The 19,063-nt window shown below is 47.4% G+C and overlaps 1 protein-coding gene across 2 annotated transcripts in view; it reads right to left on the bottom strand.

The window, feature by feature from the left end:
- Positions 1-19,063, bottom strand: part of FAM234A (family with sequence similarity 234 member A) — a 41,559-nt gene that overhangs the window by 7,827 nt on the left and 14,669 nt on the right. For both annotated transcript variants that reach the window (XM_044304855.1, XM_044304854.1), the window contains exons 4-9: positions 15,660-15,851; positions 14,585-14,715; positions 13,193-13,325; positions 12,913-13,060; positions 3,866-4,006; positions 678-756 (exon numbers count right to left, since the gene is read on the bottom strand). In XM_044304855.1, the coding sequence (XP_044160790.1) occupies positions 678-756; positions 3,866-4,006; positions 12,913-13,060; positions 13,193-13,325; positions 14,585-14,715; positions 15,660-15,851 (824 nt within the window). The remainder of the gene's footprint in view (positions 1-677; positions 757-3,865; positions 4,007-12,912; positions 13,061-13,192; positions 13,326-14,584; positions 14,716-15,659; positions 15,852-19,063) is intronic.

Below are 19,063 nucleotides of genomic sequence, written 5' to 3'. Positions count from 1 at the left end.
CTTCAGTTTTGTCCCCATTCATTGTCAATAGGGTCAAAACTGAACAAACCGGAACAGAGTGCACCAGGATGTATTCCGTTCCAGTTTGTTGCGTTCCCATCATGCACACAAAACTGCTGCCTTTTTGTGTGCGGCATGGGAAACTCAAAATAAAAAACCATGTAAGTCAAAGGTGCTGGATCTGTTTTTTTCAGACACAAAAAAACGGATCCAGCGTCCATTGACTTACAATGGTTTTAGTGCTTATGTTCAGTTTCAATATAATACAACCGGATCCGTTCAGATCGGATGCAAACGGTTGTATTATTCAAACGGATGTGTTTTCCTGCGGTTTTGAGATCCTCCTCTGCCAGATTTCAAAACTGGAAAGGAAAATGCAGATGTGAAAGTAGCCTAACCATATTTCATACATTACATCCACGTAAAGGAAGAGCTACCTTTCAATAATACATATAGTTTAAGAGGTCTGGGCTTCAAGACAGCCTCTCAGAAATAAGAGCATGTAATAATGCTTCTTAAACAGCTACAGAATGAAATGAATTATGCATTTTGGGCGAGTAGAATTAGCCTTCACTATGAGCCCCTCTGCACTGTAGCTGGGAGTATCATAAATACCCATACAGTGAATTCCAGCTATACATAGCGTAGTGTTGTATCGGTAAAATACCCACACGCACCTTTTTTTTGTTCATTCCAGTTTCAAGCTCCATCATTATAGAGAAGACATCTCTCTTGAAAAACCCCAGTGCTGGCTTACTAAAAAAAACATAAAATCCACTAGTTTACAAAACCGCAGTACAAAAGCAGTGAGTGTAAAATGTGTGTACAGAGATAGTGAATATATAAAATATCTGTCCTAAATGCAAGAAATCATTTGGATCACTGACAACCTCTATTTCATATTACTACATTATAGTATATAGCATGGTTGAAAAAAAAGATGTTCTCTGGACCTAGAAGCTGAGGCTTACCCTTAATGTTTGATCAGTGTAACGAGCTGCCATAGCGGCCTACAGTAGGGGTACAGTAGCCACTGATCAGTGGGGATATTAGAGGCTGGACTCTGATCAAACATAGATGGCCTATCCTGAGGGGGTCAAAACTGCTGACAAACTCCCTTTAAGTTCTAGAGAACCTCTTCTCTATTATGCATGAATGTGAGTGCAACTGTCTTATAATTGTTATGAGACATCGGAGCTGCGGTCACATGCACTCTAGGTGCAATCAGAGGCTGCAAATGCACTGAATAGTGAAAACTCTGCAAATGCACTGAATAGTGAAAACTCTGCAAATCAATGCTTCCTGTGTGACCAAAGTAGCCATGTGGCCCTAAACTGAGCTCTTAGCATCTAATATAGTTCAAACCTGAACCATATGGTTAAACTGGCACTTAGGCTACTTTCACACTAGTGTTTCTATTTTCCGTTATTGATCTCCGTCATAGGGTCTCAATACTGGAAAAAAACGCTTCCGCTTTGTCCCCATTCATTGTCAAGATGGATGCGTCATGACCAACAATGCAAGTCAATGGGGACGGATCAGTTTTCTCTGACACAATAGAAAACGGATCGGTCCCCCATTGACTTTCAGTGGAGTTCATGACAGATCCGTTTTGGCTATGTTAAAGATAATACAATCAGATATTTTCATAACGGATGCAGATGGTTGTATTATCAGTAACGGAAGCGTTTTTGCTGAACCCTGCCGGATCCAGCAAAAACACTAGTGTGACAGTAGCCTTAGGCCAGTGGTGGGCAAACTTTTTTGTCAACTGAGCCAAATATCGCCAAAACCACAATTAAAATTTCTTTCGAGAGCCACATTTTTAAAACCTAAAATATTGCGTCAACAGTAGCAGTGAGAACTATTAGGGCTCATGCACACGACCGTGTGCCCTCCGTTGCCATATTGCAGGCCGCATACGGCGGGTCCGCAATACACGGGCACTGGCCGTGTGCAGCCAGCATCATGGACCCATTCACTTCAATGGCTCCAGGATCTGGGATATGAGTGCTAGAGTGTGCTTCCGTGATGCTTCTGGCTGTGCCTCCGCACCGCAAAAAAGTAGCACATGCACTACTTTTTTGCGGTGCGGAGGCACAGCCTGAAGCACCACGGAAGCACTCTGTAGCACTCATATCCCGGATCCTGGACCCATTGAAGTGAATGGGTCCATGATGCGGGCTGCACACGGCCGCGTGCAGCCCGCATCATGGACCCATTCACTTCAGCATTCGGATGCGGATCGCGAACCCCTTTCAAGTGAATAGGTCCGCGATCCTCATGCAGCTGCCCCATGGTCTGTGTCCGTGCATTGCGGACCGCTATTTGCGGTCCGCAGCACAGGCACGGCGCCCTTACATTCGTGGGCATGAGCCCAGAGTGTGTTTTTTACTTTATATGTACTTTCTTTTACTTGGATCTTGATTATTATTTTATCTTTATCATTTTTTACTTTTATTGAACTTGTCTGCAGACATTAATTTTGCTGTTTAAACACATGCCAAGTAAATGCTGATGCCAAATAATTTAGTCACCTGTAGAAGGAGGTACACTGACTCTGAAAGGAGGTAGAAGGAGGTACACTGACTCTGAAAGGAGGTAGAAGGAGGTACACTGACTCTGAAAGGAGGTAGAAGGAGGTACACTGACTCTGAAAGGAGGTAGAAGGAGGTACACTGACTCTGAAAGGAGGTAGAAGGAGGTACACTGACTCTGAAAGGAGGTAGAAGGAGGTACACTGACTCTGAAAGGAGGTAGAAGGAGGTACACTGACTCTGAAAGGAGGTAGAAGGAGGTACACTGACTCTGAAAGGAGGTAGAAGGAGGTACACTGACTCTGAAAGGAGGTAGAAGGAGGTACACTGACTCCGACTTGTAGCCTGCAGCGGTGTTCTGTCTCTGGCAGATTTCACTGCCCGGGAAGTTTTCAATACCTCTCATCACTTCCTCCTCGTTCCGACGTCTACTCTGGAAGGAGGTGCGTACTGCCGGCCCTAATGTGATGCGCGTGCGCTAATACTAATTATCTTGCCTGTCGGTTGCATTTGCGTTCCACAAAGCAAGAGAGGGCGTGTTCGCTAACTAGTATTAGCACACATGCATCACAGTAGGCCCTACTGTGATGCGCGTGCACTAATACTAGTTAGCGAACACGCCCTCTCTTGCTTTGTGGAACACAAATGCATCCCACAGGCAAGATTCGATTCCTCTGTAGTGCAGGATAGGTCGCCGAGGGAAAGAGCCGTATTGAAGGGTCTAAAGAGCCGCTTGTGGCTTGCGAGCCGCACTTTGCTGACCACTGCCTTAGGCCATTCTCTGATACGTGTATAATTTTATGTAAGCCTGTTTTGCCTTTCTGACCTGAGCCTATGTTGGAGGTTTAATTATTGTACTGTAAATCTATTAAGTATCTTTATTTTGCTGTATACAATGTGACAATGTTTTTTTTTTATTCTCTAAATAACTTTACTTAAAAACTAAGGGTGTCATTTACTATCAGATATACACCAGTATTCTGGGGTGTATACGTTATGTCGCAGATTGTGGCAGAAAGTTACTTGCACTGCAATCTGCTACTTTTCCCCACTCACGCCAGGTGTAAAAAAGGGGTTGTGACGTGGGTGGGGAAGGGCCGGCAGGCTCATCTCATTTATCATTTTCTATGTCTGTTTTAGGGGTAGAAAATGGTCTAAATTTAAGCCAGCAAGGAAGTTGGCTTACATTTAGACCGGTAGTGGATGCACCGAAGTTCTGCAGAAGCCTGTGCCTCTTCATAACTTCAGTGATCCACCGCCAACACAGGGGTTATTAAGACCGACATCTAAAATGCTGGTTTTAATAAATGACCCCCTAAATATCTTACCTTAAAATGTTGGTCGTATTCACCGTCCACAATGTTTGAAACTTTTGACCATCTAGCAATTCAGAAACCTCAGATCTCACAACTAAAATGTTGTTATAATATCTTCCAGGAATATTTAATATGTAGAGAATGTTACCGGAGCTAAAATAGAAACAGAACAAAGACAAGAACCATAAGTACAGAGGGAAAATAAAATGTAAGCAGTGCAAATACATGGCATATCTGACACCCTGCCAGCAATACATGCAATCCATAACCAAATAATAACATCCCTCAACATGAAGGAAATGTAATGTTCTGTTTCCCTACTACTCTGGTTAGGAGCCACTAGTTTTACAGCTACTCTGGTTAGAAGCCACTAGTTTTACTACTACTCTGGTTTAGTGCCACTAGTTTTACAGTTACTCTGGTTTAGTGCCACTAGTTTTACTACTACTCTGGTTAGGAGCCACTAGTTTTACTACTACTCTGGTTAGGAGCCACTAGTTTTACTGCTACTCTGGTTACGAGCCCTTAGTTTAACTACTACTCTGGTTTAGTGCCACTAGTTTTACAACTACTCTGGTTAGGAGCCACTAGTTTTATTACTACTCTGGTTTAGAGCCACTCGTTTTACTACTACTCTGGTTTATAGCCCCTAGTTTTACTACTACTCTGGTTTAGAGCCAATGGTCTTACTACTACTCTCTTTTAGTGACACTAGTTTTACTACTACTCTGGTTTAGTGCCACTAGTTTTACTGCTACTCTGGTTAGGTGTCACTAGTTTTATTTTTATACTACTCTGGTTAGGAGCCACTAGTTTTATTACTACTCTGGTTTAGAGCCCCTAGTTTTACTACTACTCTGGTTAATAGCCCCTAGTTTTACTACTACTCTGGTTAATAGCCCCTAGTTTTACTACTACTCTGGTTTAGAGCCAATAGTTTTACTACTACTCTGGTTTAGTGACACTAGTTTTACTACTACTCTGGTTTAGTGCCCCTAGTTTTACTACAACTCTAGTTTAGATAATAACATTTGCAAATACAGGTGCACTCTGCGGTCTACTAAACCCTCATACTGATGTTAAAATTGAGAGATTAGCCAACATATCCTACTGTGGAGGACATGTCTGAGCCCGAGCACCGCGCCAAGGTTTGTATATATAGAGATGCTTGGAGGTGTATGAACTCCAATTTAAATGTGCCTGTTTTCCATTCACATGCTACATTTAGGTGCACCTGCGAGGCCTGGGCCATATCAGCCAGTCTTGAGTGGGGCTCGCAGACTCCTCCCATTGCAAGCATGGCTACATGCTGGAGGTAACTGGTGAGTTGGCTATGAGTCGGACCTTGCGCTCCTGTAATTTGCCCACTGGCTCAGGTATTGCCCATAAGGCACATGTAAGTGAGTGTTAGGTCCCAAGCTATTTGAGAAACCTTGACACGGTGCTTGGGCTCAGACATGTCCTCCACAGTAGGATATGTTGACTAATCACTCAATTTTAACATCAGTATGAAGGTTTAGTAAGACCGCAGAGTGCACCTGTCTTTGCTATTATCTTGTTATATTGGTTATCACATCCGCATAATTTCTATCTTGTATAGGATGTCTATTATGGTACTTGTGGTCTGCTGCGGGCATCCTCCACTGTATGCATTTGTGCTGGGGATCGCCATTAGCAACGGGCTACAAGTGCAGGATTTGATCTCCTGTATACACATGCCCAACTGCATATGGGTTTGAGCACTTCCTGCTTGCTTAACACCACGCCATTTTTTCTGTTGGTTTGTATACTCAGGTTTAGAGCCACAAGTTTTACTACCACTCTAGTTAGGAGTCACTAGTTTTACTACTACTCTGGTGTAGTGACACTAGTTTTACTGCTACTCTGAGAACGAGACACTAGTTTTATTACTACTCAGGTTTGGAGCCACTAGTTTTACTACTACTCAGGTTTGGAGCCACTAGTTTTACTACTACTCAGGTTTGGAGCCACCAGATTTATTACTACTTAGGCTAGGAGCCTCTAGTTTTACTACTACTCAGGTTTGGAGTCACTAGTTTTACTACCACTCTGGTTAGGAGCCACTACTGTTACTACTACTCTGGTTTAGTGCCACTAGTTTTACTGCTACTGGAGGTTTGGAGCCACTAGTTTTACTACTACTCTGGTTAGGAGTCACTAGTTTACTACTACTCTGGTTTAGTGCCACTAGTTTTACTGCTACTGGAGGTTTGGAGCCACTAGTTTTACTACTACTCTGGTTAGGAGTCACTAGTTTACTACTACTCTGGTTTGGAGTCACTAGTTTTACTACCACTCTGGTTAGAAGCCACTACTCTTACTACTACTCTGGTTTAGTGCCACTAGTTTTACTGCTACTGAGGTTTGGAGCCACTAGTTTTACTACTACTCTGGTTAGGAGTCACTAGTTTTACTACTACTCTGGTTAGGAGTCACTAGTTTTACTGCTACTTTGGTTTAGTGCAGCTAGTTTTACTACTACTCTGGTTGGAGTAGTCTCTATTTGATTGTGGAGGAGAGATTAGGTTCACTAGGAGAGCCATGTAAGAAGTCCTGTTATATCCATGCCTACAGGAGTAGGAATAGTTCATAATCCAAGATTCCAAAATATCACATCTAAATAATAAAAGCCATTGCAATGTACACAGTTTAAAGATTCCATCTCTGAGCTGAGGTCACTGGAGTGATGTTGCATAGGCAATGTGTGTAAGATGGCCATACACATTAGTTAAATGTAGGCCAAACCGTGCCCAATTCCTCAGAATCAGCCAACTATCTAACACATTTGAGGGTGTCCTTACTTTCCCACCATGGCTGATGTTGACAGAAAAGGAGATTTTTTGTGAAACTCACCTCTAAAATCTTTTTCTCGTCTTTTCCATTGGGGGACACAGACCATGGGTATAGCCTAGGCCATTACTAGGAGGAGACACTATGGAAACAAAAAAGATAGCAGCTCCTCCTCCCCAGGCTATACCCCCATGCTCCACCGGGAGGACCCCAGCGCGTACAAAAGCAGTAGGAGAAAGAGACAAAAACTACAGAGACCAGAACAAAGGAATACCACCATCGGACCGATAACCCTAAGGTCCCGAAGAACCAAACCAACCCCTCCTGCAATGGGGGGGAGCTGTGTCCCCCAATGAAAAAGATTTTACAGGTGAGTTTCACAAAAAATCTCCTTTTCTCGCACATTCCATTGAGGGACACAGACCATGGGACATCCCAGAGCAGTCCATGGGGTGGGAAAAAATCAGCACCTTCAAGGGAAAACGCCCAGCGGTCAAACAGGAACCACCGCCTGCAATACCTTGCGCCCAAGGACAGCATCAGCCGATGCCAAAGGATGCAGTTGGTAAAACTTTGTAAAGGTATGTAAGGACGACTAGGTGGCTGCCTTACAAATTTGAGATGCCGAGGCGCGATTACGCCTAGCCCAGGAAGCCCCCACCGCCCTGGTGGAGTGCGCGGTAACTCCAGCTGGGGGAACCCTGCCACGGGCACGATAGGCCATGGCAATAGCCGACCGAATCCCTTGAGCTACCGAGACCTTGGAAGCCGCCAGATCTTTACGAGGCCCTTCAGGAATCAGGAAAAGGGCATCCGTACGGCGAAAAGGGGCAGTAACCGACAGTTACACTTGCAGAGCACGGACAACGTCCAGGGAATGGAGAGCGCGCTCCTTGCGGTTCGCCAGGGATGTACAAAAAGAGGGCAGGACTATATCTTCATTAAGGTGGAAGGCGGAGACCACCTTGGGCAAAAATGAAAGGACCGGGCGTAGCACCGCCTTATCCTGTTGTAAGACCAAGAAGGGCTCCTTAGAGGAAAGAGCGGCCAGCTCCGATACCCTCCTGATCAAGGTAATGGCCACCAAAAAGACCACCTTCCAGGTGAGAAGAAACGTCCCTCAGAGGCTCAAAGGGAGCCGCCTGGAGGGAAGACAGAACCAAATTGAGATCCCAGGGGGGCAGGGGAGGAACATACGGAGGGACCGAATGCGCCACCCCTTGTAGGAAAGTCCTCACTGGACCAAGCAGAGCCAGGGATCGCTGGAAGAAAATGGCTAGAGCCGAGACCTGGCCTTTCAGGGAGCTCAGGGACATTCCCATCTGAAGGCCCGACTGGAGAAAGGAGAGGACCACCGGAACCGAAAAACGAAGGGGAAAAACGCCTAGGCAAGAAAGGCCTTCCAGGTACGATAGTATATCCGGGAGGAAACTAGTTTTCTGGCCTTGATCATGGTCTTCACAACAGAGTCCGAGAAGCCCCTCTTCTTCAGGATGGCGGTCTCAACAGCCACGCCGTTAAACGAAGTGACCGTAAATTCTGGTGGAAGAGCGGTCCTTGAGACAGTAGGTCCTCCCTGAGAGGAAGAGGCCACGGAACGTCTGCCAGCATACGAGTGACGTCCGAGAACCAGGTGCGGCGAGGCCAATCGGGGGCGATGAGAATGGTTGGAATCCCTTCCGACATAATCTTGCAAAGGACCTTTGGTAGTAGAGGCTGTGGTGGAAAGACATAAAGGAGGGGGAAGCCTTGCCACGGAGACACCAACGCATCCACCCTGTACGCCTCCGGATCCCGAGCACAGGTCATGAACGTGGGAACCTTGTTGAGCCTGGATGCCATCAGGTCGACGTCCAGGCGGCCCCACCGGCGACAGATGTCCTCGAAAACCTCCGTATTTAAAGACCCCTCTCCTGGATCCACTGTGTTGCGGCTGAGAAAGTCTGCCTTCCAATTGTCGACCCCTGGGATGTATACTGCCGACAGTACTAGAACATGAGTCTCCACCCACTGGAGGATCCTTTCCGCCTCCTGCATCACCATCCGGCTGCGGGTCCCACCCTGGTGATTGACATAAGCCACGGGTGTGGCATTGTCCGACTGGACCCTTACCGGGTGATCTGTCAGGAGAGCAGTCCAATGAGAAAGGGAGAGGAAAATTGCTCTGAGCTCCAGCACATTGATCGGAAGGCGGGCTTCCGCCGCCGACTAAACTCCCTGCACCGTCCGGGCCTGGAGAACACCACCCCAACCCAGGAGACTGGCGTCTGTGGTGACGACTATTCAGGAGATCGGAAGGAAGGACCTCCCTGAAGTCAGGTTTTGAGGGGACAGCCACCAATGGAGTTCCACATGAACCCACAGAGGCAGATGGACCCGAGAGTCCAGACCGCGCGATGTCCTGTCCCAAAAGGACAGGATCGCCCGCTGCAGAGGCCGAGTGTGAAACTGGGCAAAGGGGGCAGCCTCGAATGAGGCCACCATCAGACCAGAACCCTCATGCACTCCCGGATGGAGAGACGTCGGGAGCGCAGTAGGCGAGATACCGACTGCTGAATCCAAGAGGACTTGGAATCCGGAAGGAATATACGAGCTACCGTGGTGTCCAGAACCATCCCTAGGAAGGTCACCCTCTGAGAGGGGTGAAGAGATGACTTCTGGACATTGATCAGCCAGCCGAACTGTTCCTGAGTCTGAACAGTGATTGGGACTCTGTCCTTGGCCTGGGGAAGGGAGGAATCCTTTATTAGTATGTCGCCCAGGTAGGGCAACAGAGATATGCCCCTGGTACGGAGAAGCGCCAAGAGCGTCGCCAAGATCTTCGTAAATACCCGAGGGGCCATAGCCAGCCCAAAGGGAAGGGCGACAAACTGGCAATGCTGCCCGGCGACAGCGAAACACAGAAACCTGTGGTGAGATTCTGCTATAGGGACATGCAAATAGACGTCTTGTATGTCCACAGACGCGAGGAACTCCCCTGGAAGAAGAGAAGCAATAACGGATCGGAGGGATTCCATCCGGAACCCCCGGGCCCGCAGAGACCTGTTTAACAGCTTCAGGTCTAGAACCAGACACACCAATCCCTCTTTCTTTGGAACAACGAATAGGTTGGAGTAGAAACCTGCGCCTTGCTCTTCCAGAGGGACTGTAACAATCACTCCCCTGTCCAAAAGGGAAGAGACCGCCTGCAAAAGGGCCGAGGCCCGGACCGGATCCCCCGAAACCCGAGAAGGGAAGAAACGCTCCGGGGGCCTGGAAGCAAATTCTATTTTGTAACCGGATGTTACAATTTCCAGGGCCCAGGTGTCCTGGATGTGAGCTCTCCAAACCTGTTGAAAGGAGAGCAATCGGACCCCCACCGTAAGAGGTGGGGGCGCCCCTTCAGGCGGAGGACTGCTTGTGAGCCGCAGGGTGGGCTGACTGTGGCCGCGGGCGCCAGGAAGGCTTCTTGCAGGAGTCCCGAGAGCCACCCGGGAAGGGGGCTGCCGCAGATCTGGAAGAGGAGAAGCGACGAAAGGACTGGTTCCTAGAACCGGAGGACCGAGCTCCAAAGGTGCGCTTGGATCTAGATTGGGGCAGGTTGGTACTCTTGCCCCCCGTCGCGTCCGAGATGATCTCGTCCAGCTTAGCGCCAAAAAGCCTGGAACCCGCAAAGGGGAGGTTAGTGAGGGAACGCTTAGAGGAAGCGTCAGCGTCCTAAACCTTCAACCAGACTTCTCTGCGCTGAGGGACCGAAAGGGCCGAAACTAACTCTCGCAAAGTGAGAATGCTTCGCAGAGAAACTTTGTCGCCTGAGACATCTGGAGGACAAAGTTCAAGGTGTCCGTAGAGGCATCCTGCTCCGCTAGGTCCTGATGGTGGCGCTGCAACCATACGGAAAGCGCTCTGGATACCCAGGCCGAGGCGAAAGTGGGCCGCAGGCCTGTGCCTGCCAGAGTGAAGATGCCTTTGGACAGAGAATCCAAACGCCTATCAACTGAGTCCCGTAGAGATGAACCGTCCAAGACCGGTATGGCCATATTCTTAGCCAATCTGGCCACTTTAGGAGGAGAAGACCACTGCTGCACATTTTCTGCCGGAAATGGATAAAGAGTATCCATGCACTTCGTGGCAAAAAAACGGTGATTAGGGCGGTCCCAGGCCTTAGAGAGGACCTTGTCGAGCTCGCCATGTATGGGGAATACAACCGTTTGTGGTTTCCTAGAGTGGAAAAGAGGGAATTCCTGGCTACCAGCGGAATGAGATTCCCCCTGGATATCAAAAGTATCCTGGACCACCGCCGCCACCAAATCTGCCACCATAGTGGACAGTTTGGGCGAGGGTTCCAGCTCTGTGTCCTCGTCAGAACTGGATCTTTTCCCTTCTGATCTATGGTCCCTGCGAGAAGGGGAAGTGTCTGAACGGGCCTCGAGGCGAGGAGGGGAAGCAGAATCATCCGAGGAAGGATGCTGCTGTGTACGCTGCCTCTTAGCGGCCGAGCGTCCTCTGTGGGAACCACTGGGAAGTGGATTGGTGTTAGCCACAGGATCCGTGGACGCCAAGCGTTCCATGAAGGCCATGGCGGCCCGAGAGACTTGGGCTAAATCAGCGGCCGCCCTAGAAATGGAAGAGGCCCAAGCGGGTTCCGCGGGCTCCGAAGGGGCGGAGGGAGGACTGGGCTGAGCGAGAGGAGGAGGAGGAGGGGGGGGAGGATGATCCTGTCCAGAGGCAAGGCAAAAGTCACAGGATCCAGTGACCGAAAGTGGCAAACAACAGACTTTACATAGTCCCAGTGGGGCCTGAGGAGCCGACTTGGATTTTTGGGGGGCCCCAGGTTTCGGCATGATGGCAGCAATCCCTGCAAAGAAAGGGGTCAGGGTCTCCTACCGTTCCCGCAGCACGCTGAGAAAATACTATCCTACCGCGACAAGAGTGGAGCCGGGAGCAGCCGCGTGTGGAGAGAGCTGAGACGGAAGCGCCAAGCTGGAGAATAGGGCTCCGCCCACAAATCGCATCAAGAAGGCGCAAAGCCCGTGCGCGAGGGGGAAGTATGAAAAATAATAGAGTCGCGGCCGCCGGAAGGTAGGAGGGCCCGCTCCTTAATCACTGCTGTGGGAGAGCCGATTGCCACTTCTGCAAGAGCGATTGCCCCAGACAGGAATCCTTCCCCCCTTTAAACCACCCACTAAGCGGCCCTAAGTGTCACACCGGAGACAGAGGGAGGACAGTGTACTTATCTGCGTCTTGCAGTCTTCGCCCCTCTGATCCACACCAGCGGAGGTCACCTCTTCAGTCAGCTGGCACAAGGAGTGGCAGTGAACTGGAAGGAGGGCAGGATAGGTGACCCCAGATCTGGTAGGCCACCGGAGCTGCAGGTCGAGCCCGGTTCCACTTAACTTCTGGGGGAGGGTGGGAGGTAGCCGGGGATATCAGTTCGACCACGGCGCTCGCTCCACCGAGAGACCAGGAAAGCAAAATTGCGATCCTGCGTCCTCTGCTGAAAAAACGGGAGTAGAGTGTCTAAAATGTCACTAAGCAAGACTGGGGTCCTCCCGGTGGAGCATGGGGGTATAGCCCGGGGAGGAGGGGCTATATTTTTTGTTTGCATAGTGTCTCCTCCTAGAAATGACCTAGGCTATACCCATGGTCTGTGTCCCCCAATGGAATGTGCGAGAAAGAAGGATCGCGCAGTTGGATTTCAACACGCCCAATCGTTTTGTTCTCAGAAGAGATAAACCACCTCCAGAGGTGTCTGGCAGTGTCTTACTGGCCTCTCCCCATTCAGAAAACATGCATGCTCAGCTGGACTGCATGCATATATATGAGGTAGTTAGGAGGAATAATGGGAGAGCAAACACTCATCTAAAGTGCACAGCCAGCTGCTCCGAGCCTCCTGCTATTGCAGCAATGACATCATGTTCTCCTATATCATACTCAACCACTGCAGGCAGTTACTATCCTCAGCAGAAGGCCAGTGATTGGCTGCAGCACTCATATGCATGACTCCGCTGCAGTCAAGTAAGCCAAAGCCTGGCTGGGCGGATTGCAGTGGTGGCACTGGAGAAGTGGGAGTCTGAATGGAGAAGTATAACTTCTTTTACAGTTTTAACATTTTCCCTGCCTTAAAGTTTTTTTTTTACCTTAGAAAACTCATTAAAAAATATAAAACTTGATAGAACAAGCATCTGAAGCTTTGTATTCAGAAATATTTAAACAGTTTCTAGATGAATTTACAGTAGAACGTCACCAATGCTGTCACATATACTTACCTGGAAGAAGCTATGATGGGAATAAACCCTGCAGTAGTGTTCCCTTGTGCCTCCCAGTCAGAGTCCTGCATGATAGGTAACGGTTTTTCATCAGGGCCCGCAGTGTGAGAACACAGGTCGCTGACGGCATAAGCAGCAATGGACCTACCTGTTTGAGGAGGGTAAGGTTTGTTACCGTGTCAGTACTGTATTGTAATATGCACCTACCAATCGCTTAGATCAGAATTAGACAGGTCAGAGCTGTAGATAGAATGTTTTCATAGCAGTTTAGTTATTTCACCTTTGTAGAACAGGACATACGGTGCCTTTGACTTTGTCACATGTGTGTAATAACCGCTTGGTTGCTCAGTCCCAATCCTCCACTTTATTCCGATACGATCTCCATTTTTTCCTGAGAATATAGCACTCTGCAGCTATAAAAACAGAAGACAAAAAGAATGACTATTGTCTCTATGTGACGTTCTATACATAATCTTACGCTGGATTCCTGTCACTATACAGCTGGCTGATAAACTGCTGTCTGCCATGTGACCTGACAGTTGTCACTGTGTATGGCCATCTGGGCTCCCAGTTCTGGTTAAAAAGGGTTTTCCAAGACTTTCATTCTGATGACCTATCCTCAGGAGAAGGGTCCATTACCACGTCCGTAATTTGGGTCCACATTCGTTCCACAATTTGAGGACTCATTCACTTTCAATCAGCTGTTTGAGAAGGCCATGGGGCTCCTGTGAGCACCGCGGCCTTCTCTGTGCTTACAAAGCACAGCTCTGTACATAGTATAGTGAGCCTCGCTGCCTTCTCAAACAGCTGATCAGCGGGGGTCCCAAGTATTGGACCCCCACGATTGGATACTGATGACCTCTCCTGAGGACAGGTCATCAGTATTAAAGATTTGGAAAACCCCTTTAAGTTTAGAAATGAAAAAAGATAATAGAAAAATCATACATATCAAGCTTCAGCATAAGGTGAGTGATGCTAAAGTAATTTAAAGGGGTTGTTGAGCCAAGAAAAAAAGATTTAAAAACAGAACAACATGGCTTGAAAAAGTAAAAGAAAGCAATAATGACCCAGCCGAGTGCCGACCTGTCCTTACTGCCGGATCAGTGACTGAGGCTAGCGACTGGGTAAGCAGTCACGTTTCCTGTGTTTAGAGGGATCAGGAAGTACAGGGACCCAGGAATCTTTGGAACAGGAGTGGCGGAAAATTTGTAAGCCTTCATTTTCTTTTTTTTTTATAGATTCCTTAAAGAGGTTATCTGGTAATACCTGACTTTTGACTGATGCCTGCAGCCTCATACTTATCTGCCCCCTGCCACTCTGGTCCTTTGTGCTGTGGGGCACAGGCCCCTTTTCTCATGCTTAGTTTGTATTGAAACACATTAAAGAAACTTTAGTTTCCATCAAAACTCTGAGGGTAGGTGATAGAGCGAACACAATATCACATACAAGGATGAGTTACATAAATCAGCCTGACAGACATTAGAGATTGGCAAGGACTAGACAGACATGAGAGGCAGACTAGAGCGAGACCTTTCCAGGGTTTAAGGCTGGTAGAAAATATGTTATAGTCACAACCTTTGGTGAATATCACAACTCATTTGCTTTGTGTTACTACAGTATAATAATGAATCATAGCCTGTACATTATATTGGACATAGTTACATATTTTTACCTCATCTTCCACAAAAAGAAAAAACATAAGATCTTCTACACCATCTTTATCCACATCTGGAATTTTCAGCACTGGTTTTAGAACTGTGGACTCAGCTGCAAACTTCGTTGGCTTTTCCCACAAGGTGTGTCCTGCAAGACATGAGCTGATGTGTGCCAGGCAAATATCGGGACTCCATGGAGACCGACTTTCAAGAGGTCTCCAAGACAAATGAAATGAACTGAGCGCAGGACGTGATCACACTTTGAAATAGTACGGGTAGATGTTTGGTGTAGACTGGAGGACTCAGTGCTGCCATATATACATTCATTACTAAGAACTGACACCGATTCATTCATGGAGAATATTCTCCAATATTTCATCCTCAGCAAAATTGTGTGGCATGTATCTGGTGCTGTGACTTGTGCATCAGACTGCGGTCAGGTGAGGAAGGTTAGTGGCCGAGCTGTTGTACCTATGTGTGGATTACTGCAAGTACGGGGGAAACGCACAAAAACCATGTACTCCACTGAAATTATAGTGATCTGCAGCAGTTACAGCAGCTCGACCACAATGTGTACTGAATTTGGCGGAAAAATGTTGGCACACATTGTTACATGTTAAGCCACACCCCATCCCAGAAGGCCACACCCTTTCCCACTAAGCCACACCCACTGGCCGCACAAAGTGACTAAAATGTCTAAAAAAATGAATGTGGTGTGCGGCATAAATACTCCCTGATGTTGCAGATTTCCCTGCACAGAGAACAATCCGGGTAACAATCCCGTTTCTGCTGTGTCCAGGAGGTCCACACAGGACGTATAAGCTGAGGATTATGTGGCAAAGTGTTCTACTGTATCTGCAAAGCGAATGAGATTTTAATGTGCTCGTCTACATGCTGCGGAAAAAAAAAGGGTTAAAAAACGTATTTATCTTTCTTTATTTGCTTTACAAAGAACCTACCTTGAAGGTGCACTTACTGGTAAATGTCTTTTACAGGTGTAATAAATCCTCCTATTACTCTCACCAATACTAGATTTTCACACTAGAGAATAATTATTTAGATAACTGATAAATTGCACATAGCGAATCTTACCTGTTTTCGAATCAATTGCTAATATGAATCCGGATTTCCTTATAACCAGACAGCCACCGCTGTCCTCACCACCAAGGTCCTGGATATTGCACTCCACTAACTGCACATCATCATCAGAAACAGGTCTGATCCACAGGGTACTTCCATTTGTCCCAGACAGGGCAGATAAGAAGAAGCATGGTTTCTGGAAGCCTGCAAAGATTGAAGATACCCTTCACATTGATGCACAAGTTAGCTGTCGCTGAAGGTGAGTGAGAAAGTTACATCTTTAAGGGTACGACCACGCGGCGGTTGCGGCGTGTCCATGCTGCATTCGCGTACCATGTGGCCGAAAAGGCCACAGTGGGCTCTAATCACACTAATGAAGACCGCACCGTTCAGCGGGCCGCGCGGCCACTAACAATACAGGCCTGCTGAACAGTGCGGTCTCCATTAGTGTGATTAGAGCCCACGGTGGCCCTTTCAGCCGCATCACAACCATGCGGTGTGGTTGTACCCTTAGGGTGTATTTAGATGGTGTGTGACTGGGTGTGGTTTTTGCCATGGTTTTTGGTGTGGATGTGGTTTTCACAAATGAAACATGCTGAATATTTTGTACATGTAAAAAAAAAAAAAGGCTATGAGCTGTGTGCTGCGATTGGCCAGTGCTGCAGCAAGGGACACGCCTCCTACAAAAAAATCAGTCTAGTACAACAGGCGGAGCTGAGACACCGGAGCCTATACCGGGCGAACGGAGCGGCGCCCAGGCATACTAGTAAGTGCAGGGGGACCCCTGGGCGCCGCTCTGCCCACAGATAGAGTTAGTTTTTAGTTTTTATACGAGTGAAAGGTCCTCTTTAAGCTCCCATGCTGCCTCTAGTGGCCACTGTAAGGCCTCTTGCAGACGAGCATTCCTCCCGCAGCGAGTCCGCGACACAGAACCGGGCCTGACCTCCCAGTGTTATCCAATATATTCCAGAAATATAAGAGTTACATAGCATCATAAATCAATATAATGCTATGTGAATCCCGTCAGTGCTGGGAGGTCAGGCCGGGAGCTGCGTTGCGGACTTGCTGCGGGAGGAACGCTCGTCTGCAAGGGGCCTAACTATCTACATTCACAAGTATTAGGTAGCTCAGTGTGAAAGGGATTTTCCCATCTCAGACAATGGGGGCATATCGCTAAGATATGCCCCCGTTGTCTGATAGGTGTGGGTCCCACCGCTGGAACCCGCACCTACAATGAGAACGGAGCTGGGAAATGAAAGGAAGGCGCACTGCGCATGCGCAGCCGCCCTCCATTCATTACTATGGGGCCGCCAGAAAATAGCCAAACGCTGGAACGGCTATTGCCGTCTGCCCCATAGAAATGAATGGGAGCATGGGCCGCACATGCACGCTGCGCTCCCATTCATTTCTGTGGGAGCAGCACTTGGTGGTGGACGGACCCCAGGAAATCTAGGGTCCTCCAGCCACAGCGCTCCCCGCTTCGTTCTAGGTGCATATCCTAGCGATATGCCCCCATTGTTTGAGATGGGAATACCCCTTTAAAGGATATGGACACCTTTGTAAAAAAAAAATATATACATATATATATATATATATATATATATATACAGTACAGACCAAAAGTTTGGACACACCTTCTCATTCAAAGAGTTTTCTTTATTTTCATGACTATGAAAATTGTAGATTCACACTGAAGGCATCAAAACTATGAATTAACACATGTGGAATTATATACATAACAAAAAAGTGTGAAACAACTGAAAATATGTCATATTCTAGGTTCTTCAAAGTAGCCACCTTTTGCTTTGATTACTGCTTTGCACACTCTTGGCATTCTCTTGATGAGCTTCAAGAGGTAGTCACCTGAAATGGTTTTCACTTCACAGGTGTGCCCTGTCAAGTTTAATAAGTGGGATTTCTTGCCTTATAAATGGGGTTGGGACCATCAGTTGCGTTGTGGAGAAGTCAGGTGGATACACAGCTGATAGTTCTACTGAATAGACTGTTAGAATTTGTATTATGGCAGGAAAAAAGCAGCTAAGTAAAGAAAATCGAGTGGCCATCATTACTTTAAGAATTATTTTTCTTTTTTTTTACAGTAATTAATTTATTTTGTGGAGAAAATCATTTCTCCAATTGGTTCTATTTATCTATCTTTTTTAGTTTTTGTTCTACAGCCTGCTGTGCTTCCTATGCCTTCTATCCGGACAGATTTTCTGTGACTCCTCCTGTGTGCACTGTCTCCCCCCCCCCCCCCAATCAGTACCTGTATCAGAACCTGCCTCTCTTGAGAAGCCCCCGCCCCTCACGGACATCTCTCGCACCAGGAGCAGCTCCAGACTACATTGTGGTTAGAGGACCTGTGGTGATGTCACTGTGTACGGCAGAGTCAGGCGGGCACTGTGTACGGCAGAGTCAGGCGGGCACTGTGTACGGAAGAGTCAGGCGGGCACTGTGTACGGAAGAGTCAGGCGGGCACTGTGTACGGAAGAGTCAGGCGGGCACTGTGTACGGCAGAGTCAGGCGGGCACTGTGTACGGCAGAGTCAGGCGGGCACTGTGTACGGCAGAGTCAGGCGGGCACTGTGTACGGCAGAGTCAGGCGGGCACTGTGTACGCCTGACTTTATGCTGCTGTGGCAGGGTCCCTATGGTTACCATATCATCCAGATTGCCATGGTATAGCTGAGCCTGATCTGGCTTACTGTGAATGACAATACACTGCAGTACACTATACAGTAGTGTTGTTTCAATACCAAAATTTTGATTCGGTTTCGATACCATAAAAAAGTATTGCGATACTCGATACCATGCAAAAAAAAAATAAAACACCAAAAAAAGCAGCGTGCATTCCGTATTTTATGGAACGTCCGGCCCATAATAGAATAATGCGATCCTATTTTTTGGAGTGACGAGGTGACAAAAAAATGGCGAATCACGCATTTTATTTATTATTTTTTTCTGTTACGGAGTTCCCCGCATAGGACATTTTTAAATATTTTAAATAGTTTGGATTTTTTGGACGTGGCGATATGTAATCTGTTTATTTATTTATTGTTTATATATTTTTTATGTTCAATTGGGAAAGTGGGTGATTTATACTTAATAATTTTTTACTTTTCATTTAATAACCATTTTCCCCCTTAGCGGCTAGAACCTGGGATCTTTCAATCCCTTGTCCTATTCACCCTAATAGAGCTCTATCAGGGTGAATAAGACTTTACACTCTCCCTGCTGCCCTGTGCAGCTGACTATGGTAGCCAGGGCTTTGTAGCGTCCTGGCTGCCATGGTAACCGATCAGAGCCCCAGGATTACACAGCTGGGGCTCCGATCAGAAGCTGCCACTGCACCATCAATGAGGAGGAATAATTTATTTTCTTATTTTCCTCCTTAAAAACCTAGGTGTGTCTTATAGGG

This window comes from Bufo gargarizans, chromosome 8, assembly GCF_014858855.1.
Source record: "Bufo gargarizans isolate SCDJY-AF-19 chromosome 8, ASM1485885v1, whole genome shotgun sequence".
Classification (NCBI taxonomy): domain Eukaryota; kingdom Metazoa; phylum Chordata; class Amphibia; order Anura; family Bufonidae; genus Bufo; species Bufo gargarizans.
The sequence above is the reverse complement of the archived record's forward strand: the minus strand, read 5'-3'. Positions and strand labels throughout refer to the sequence as shown.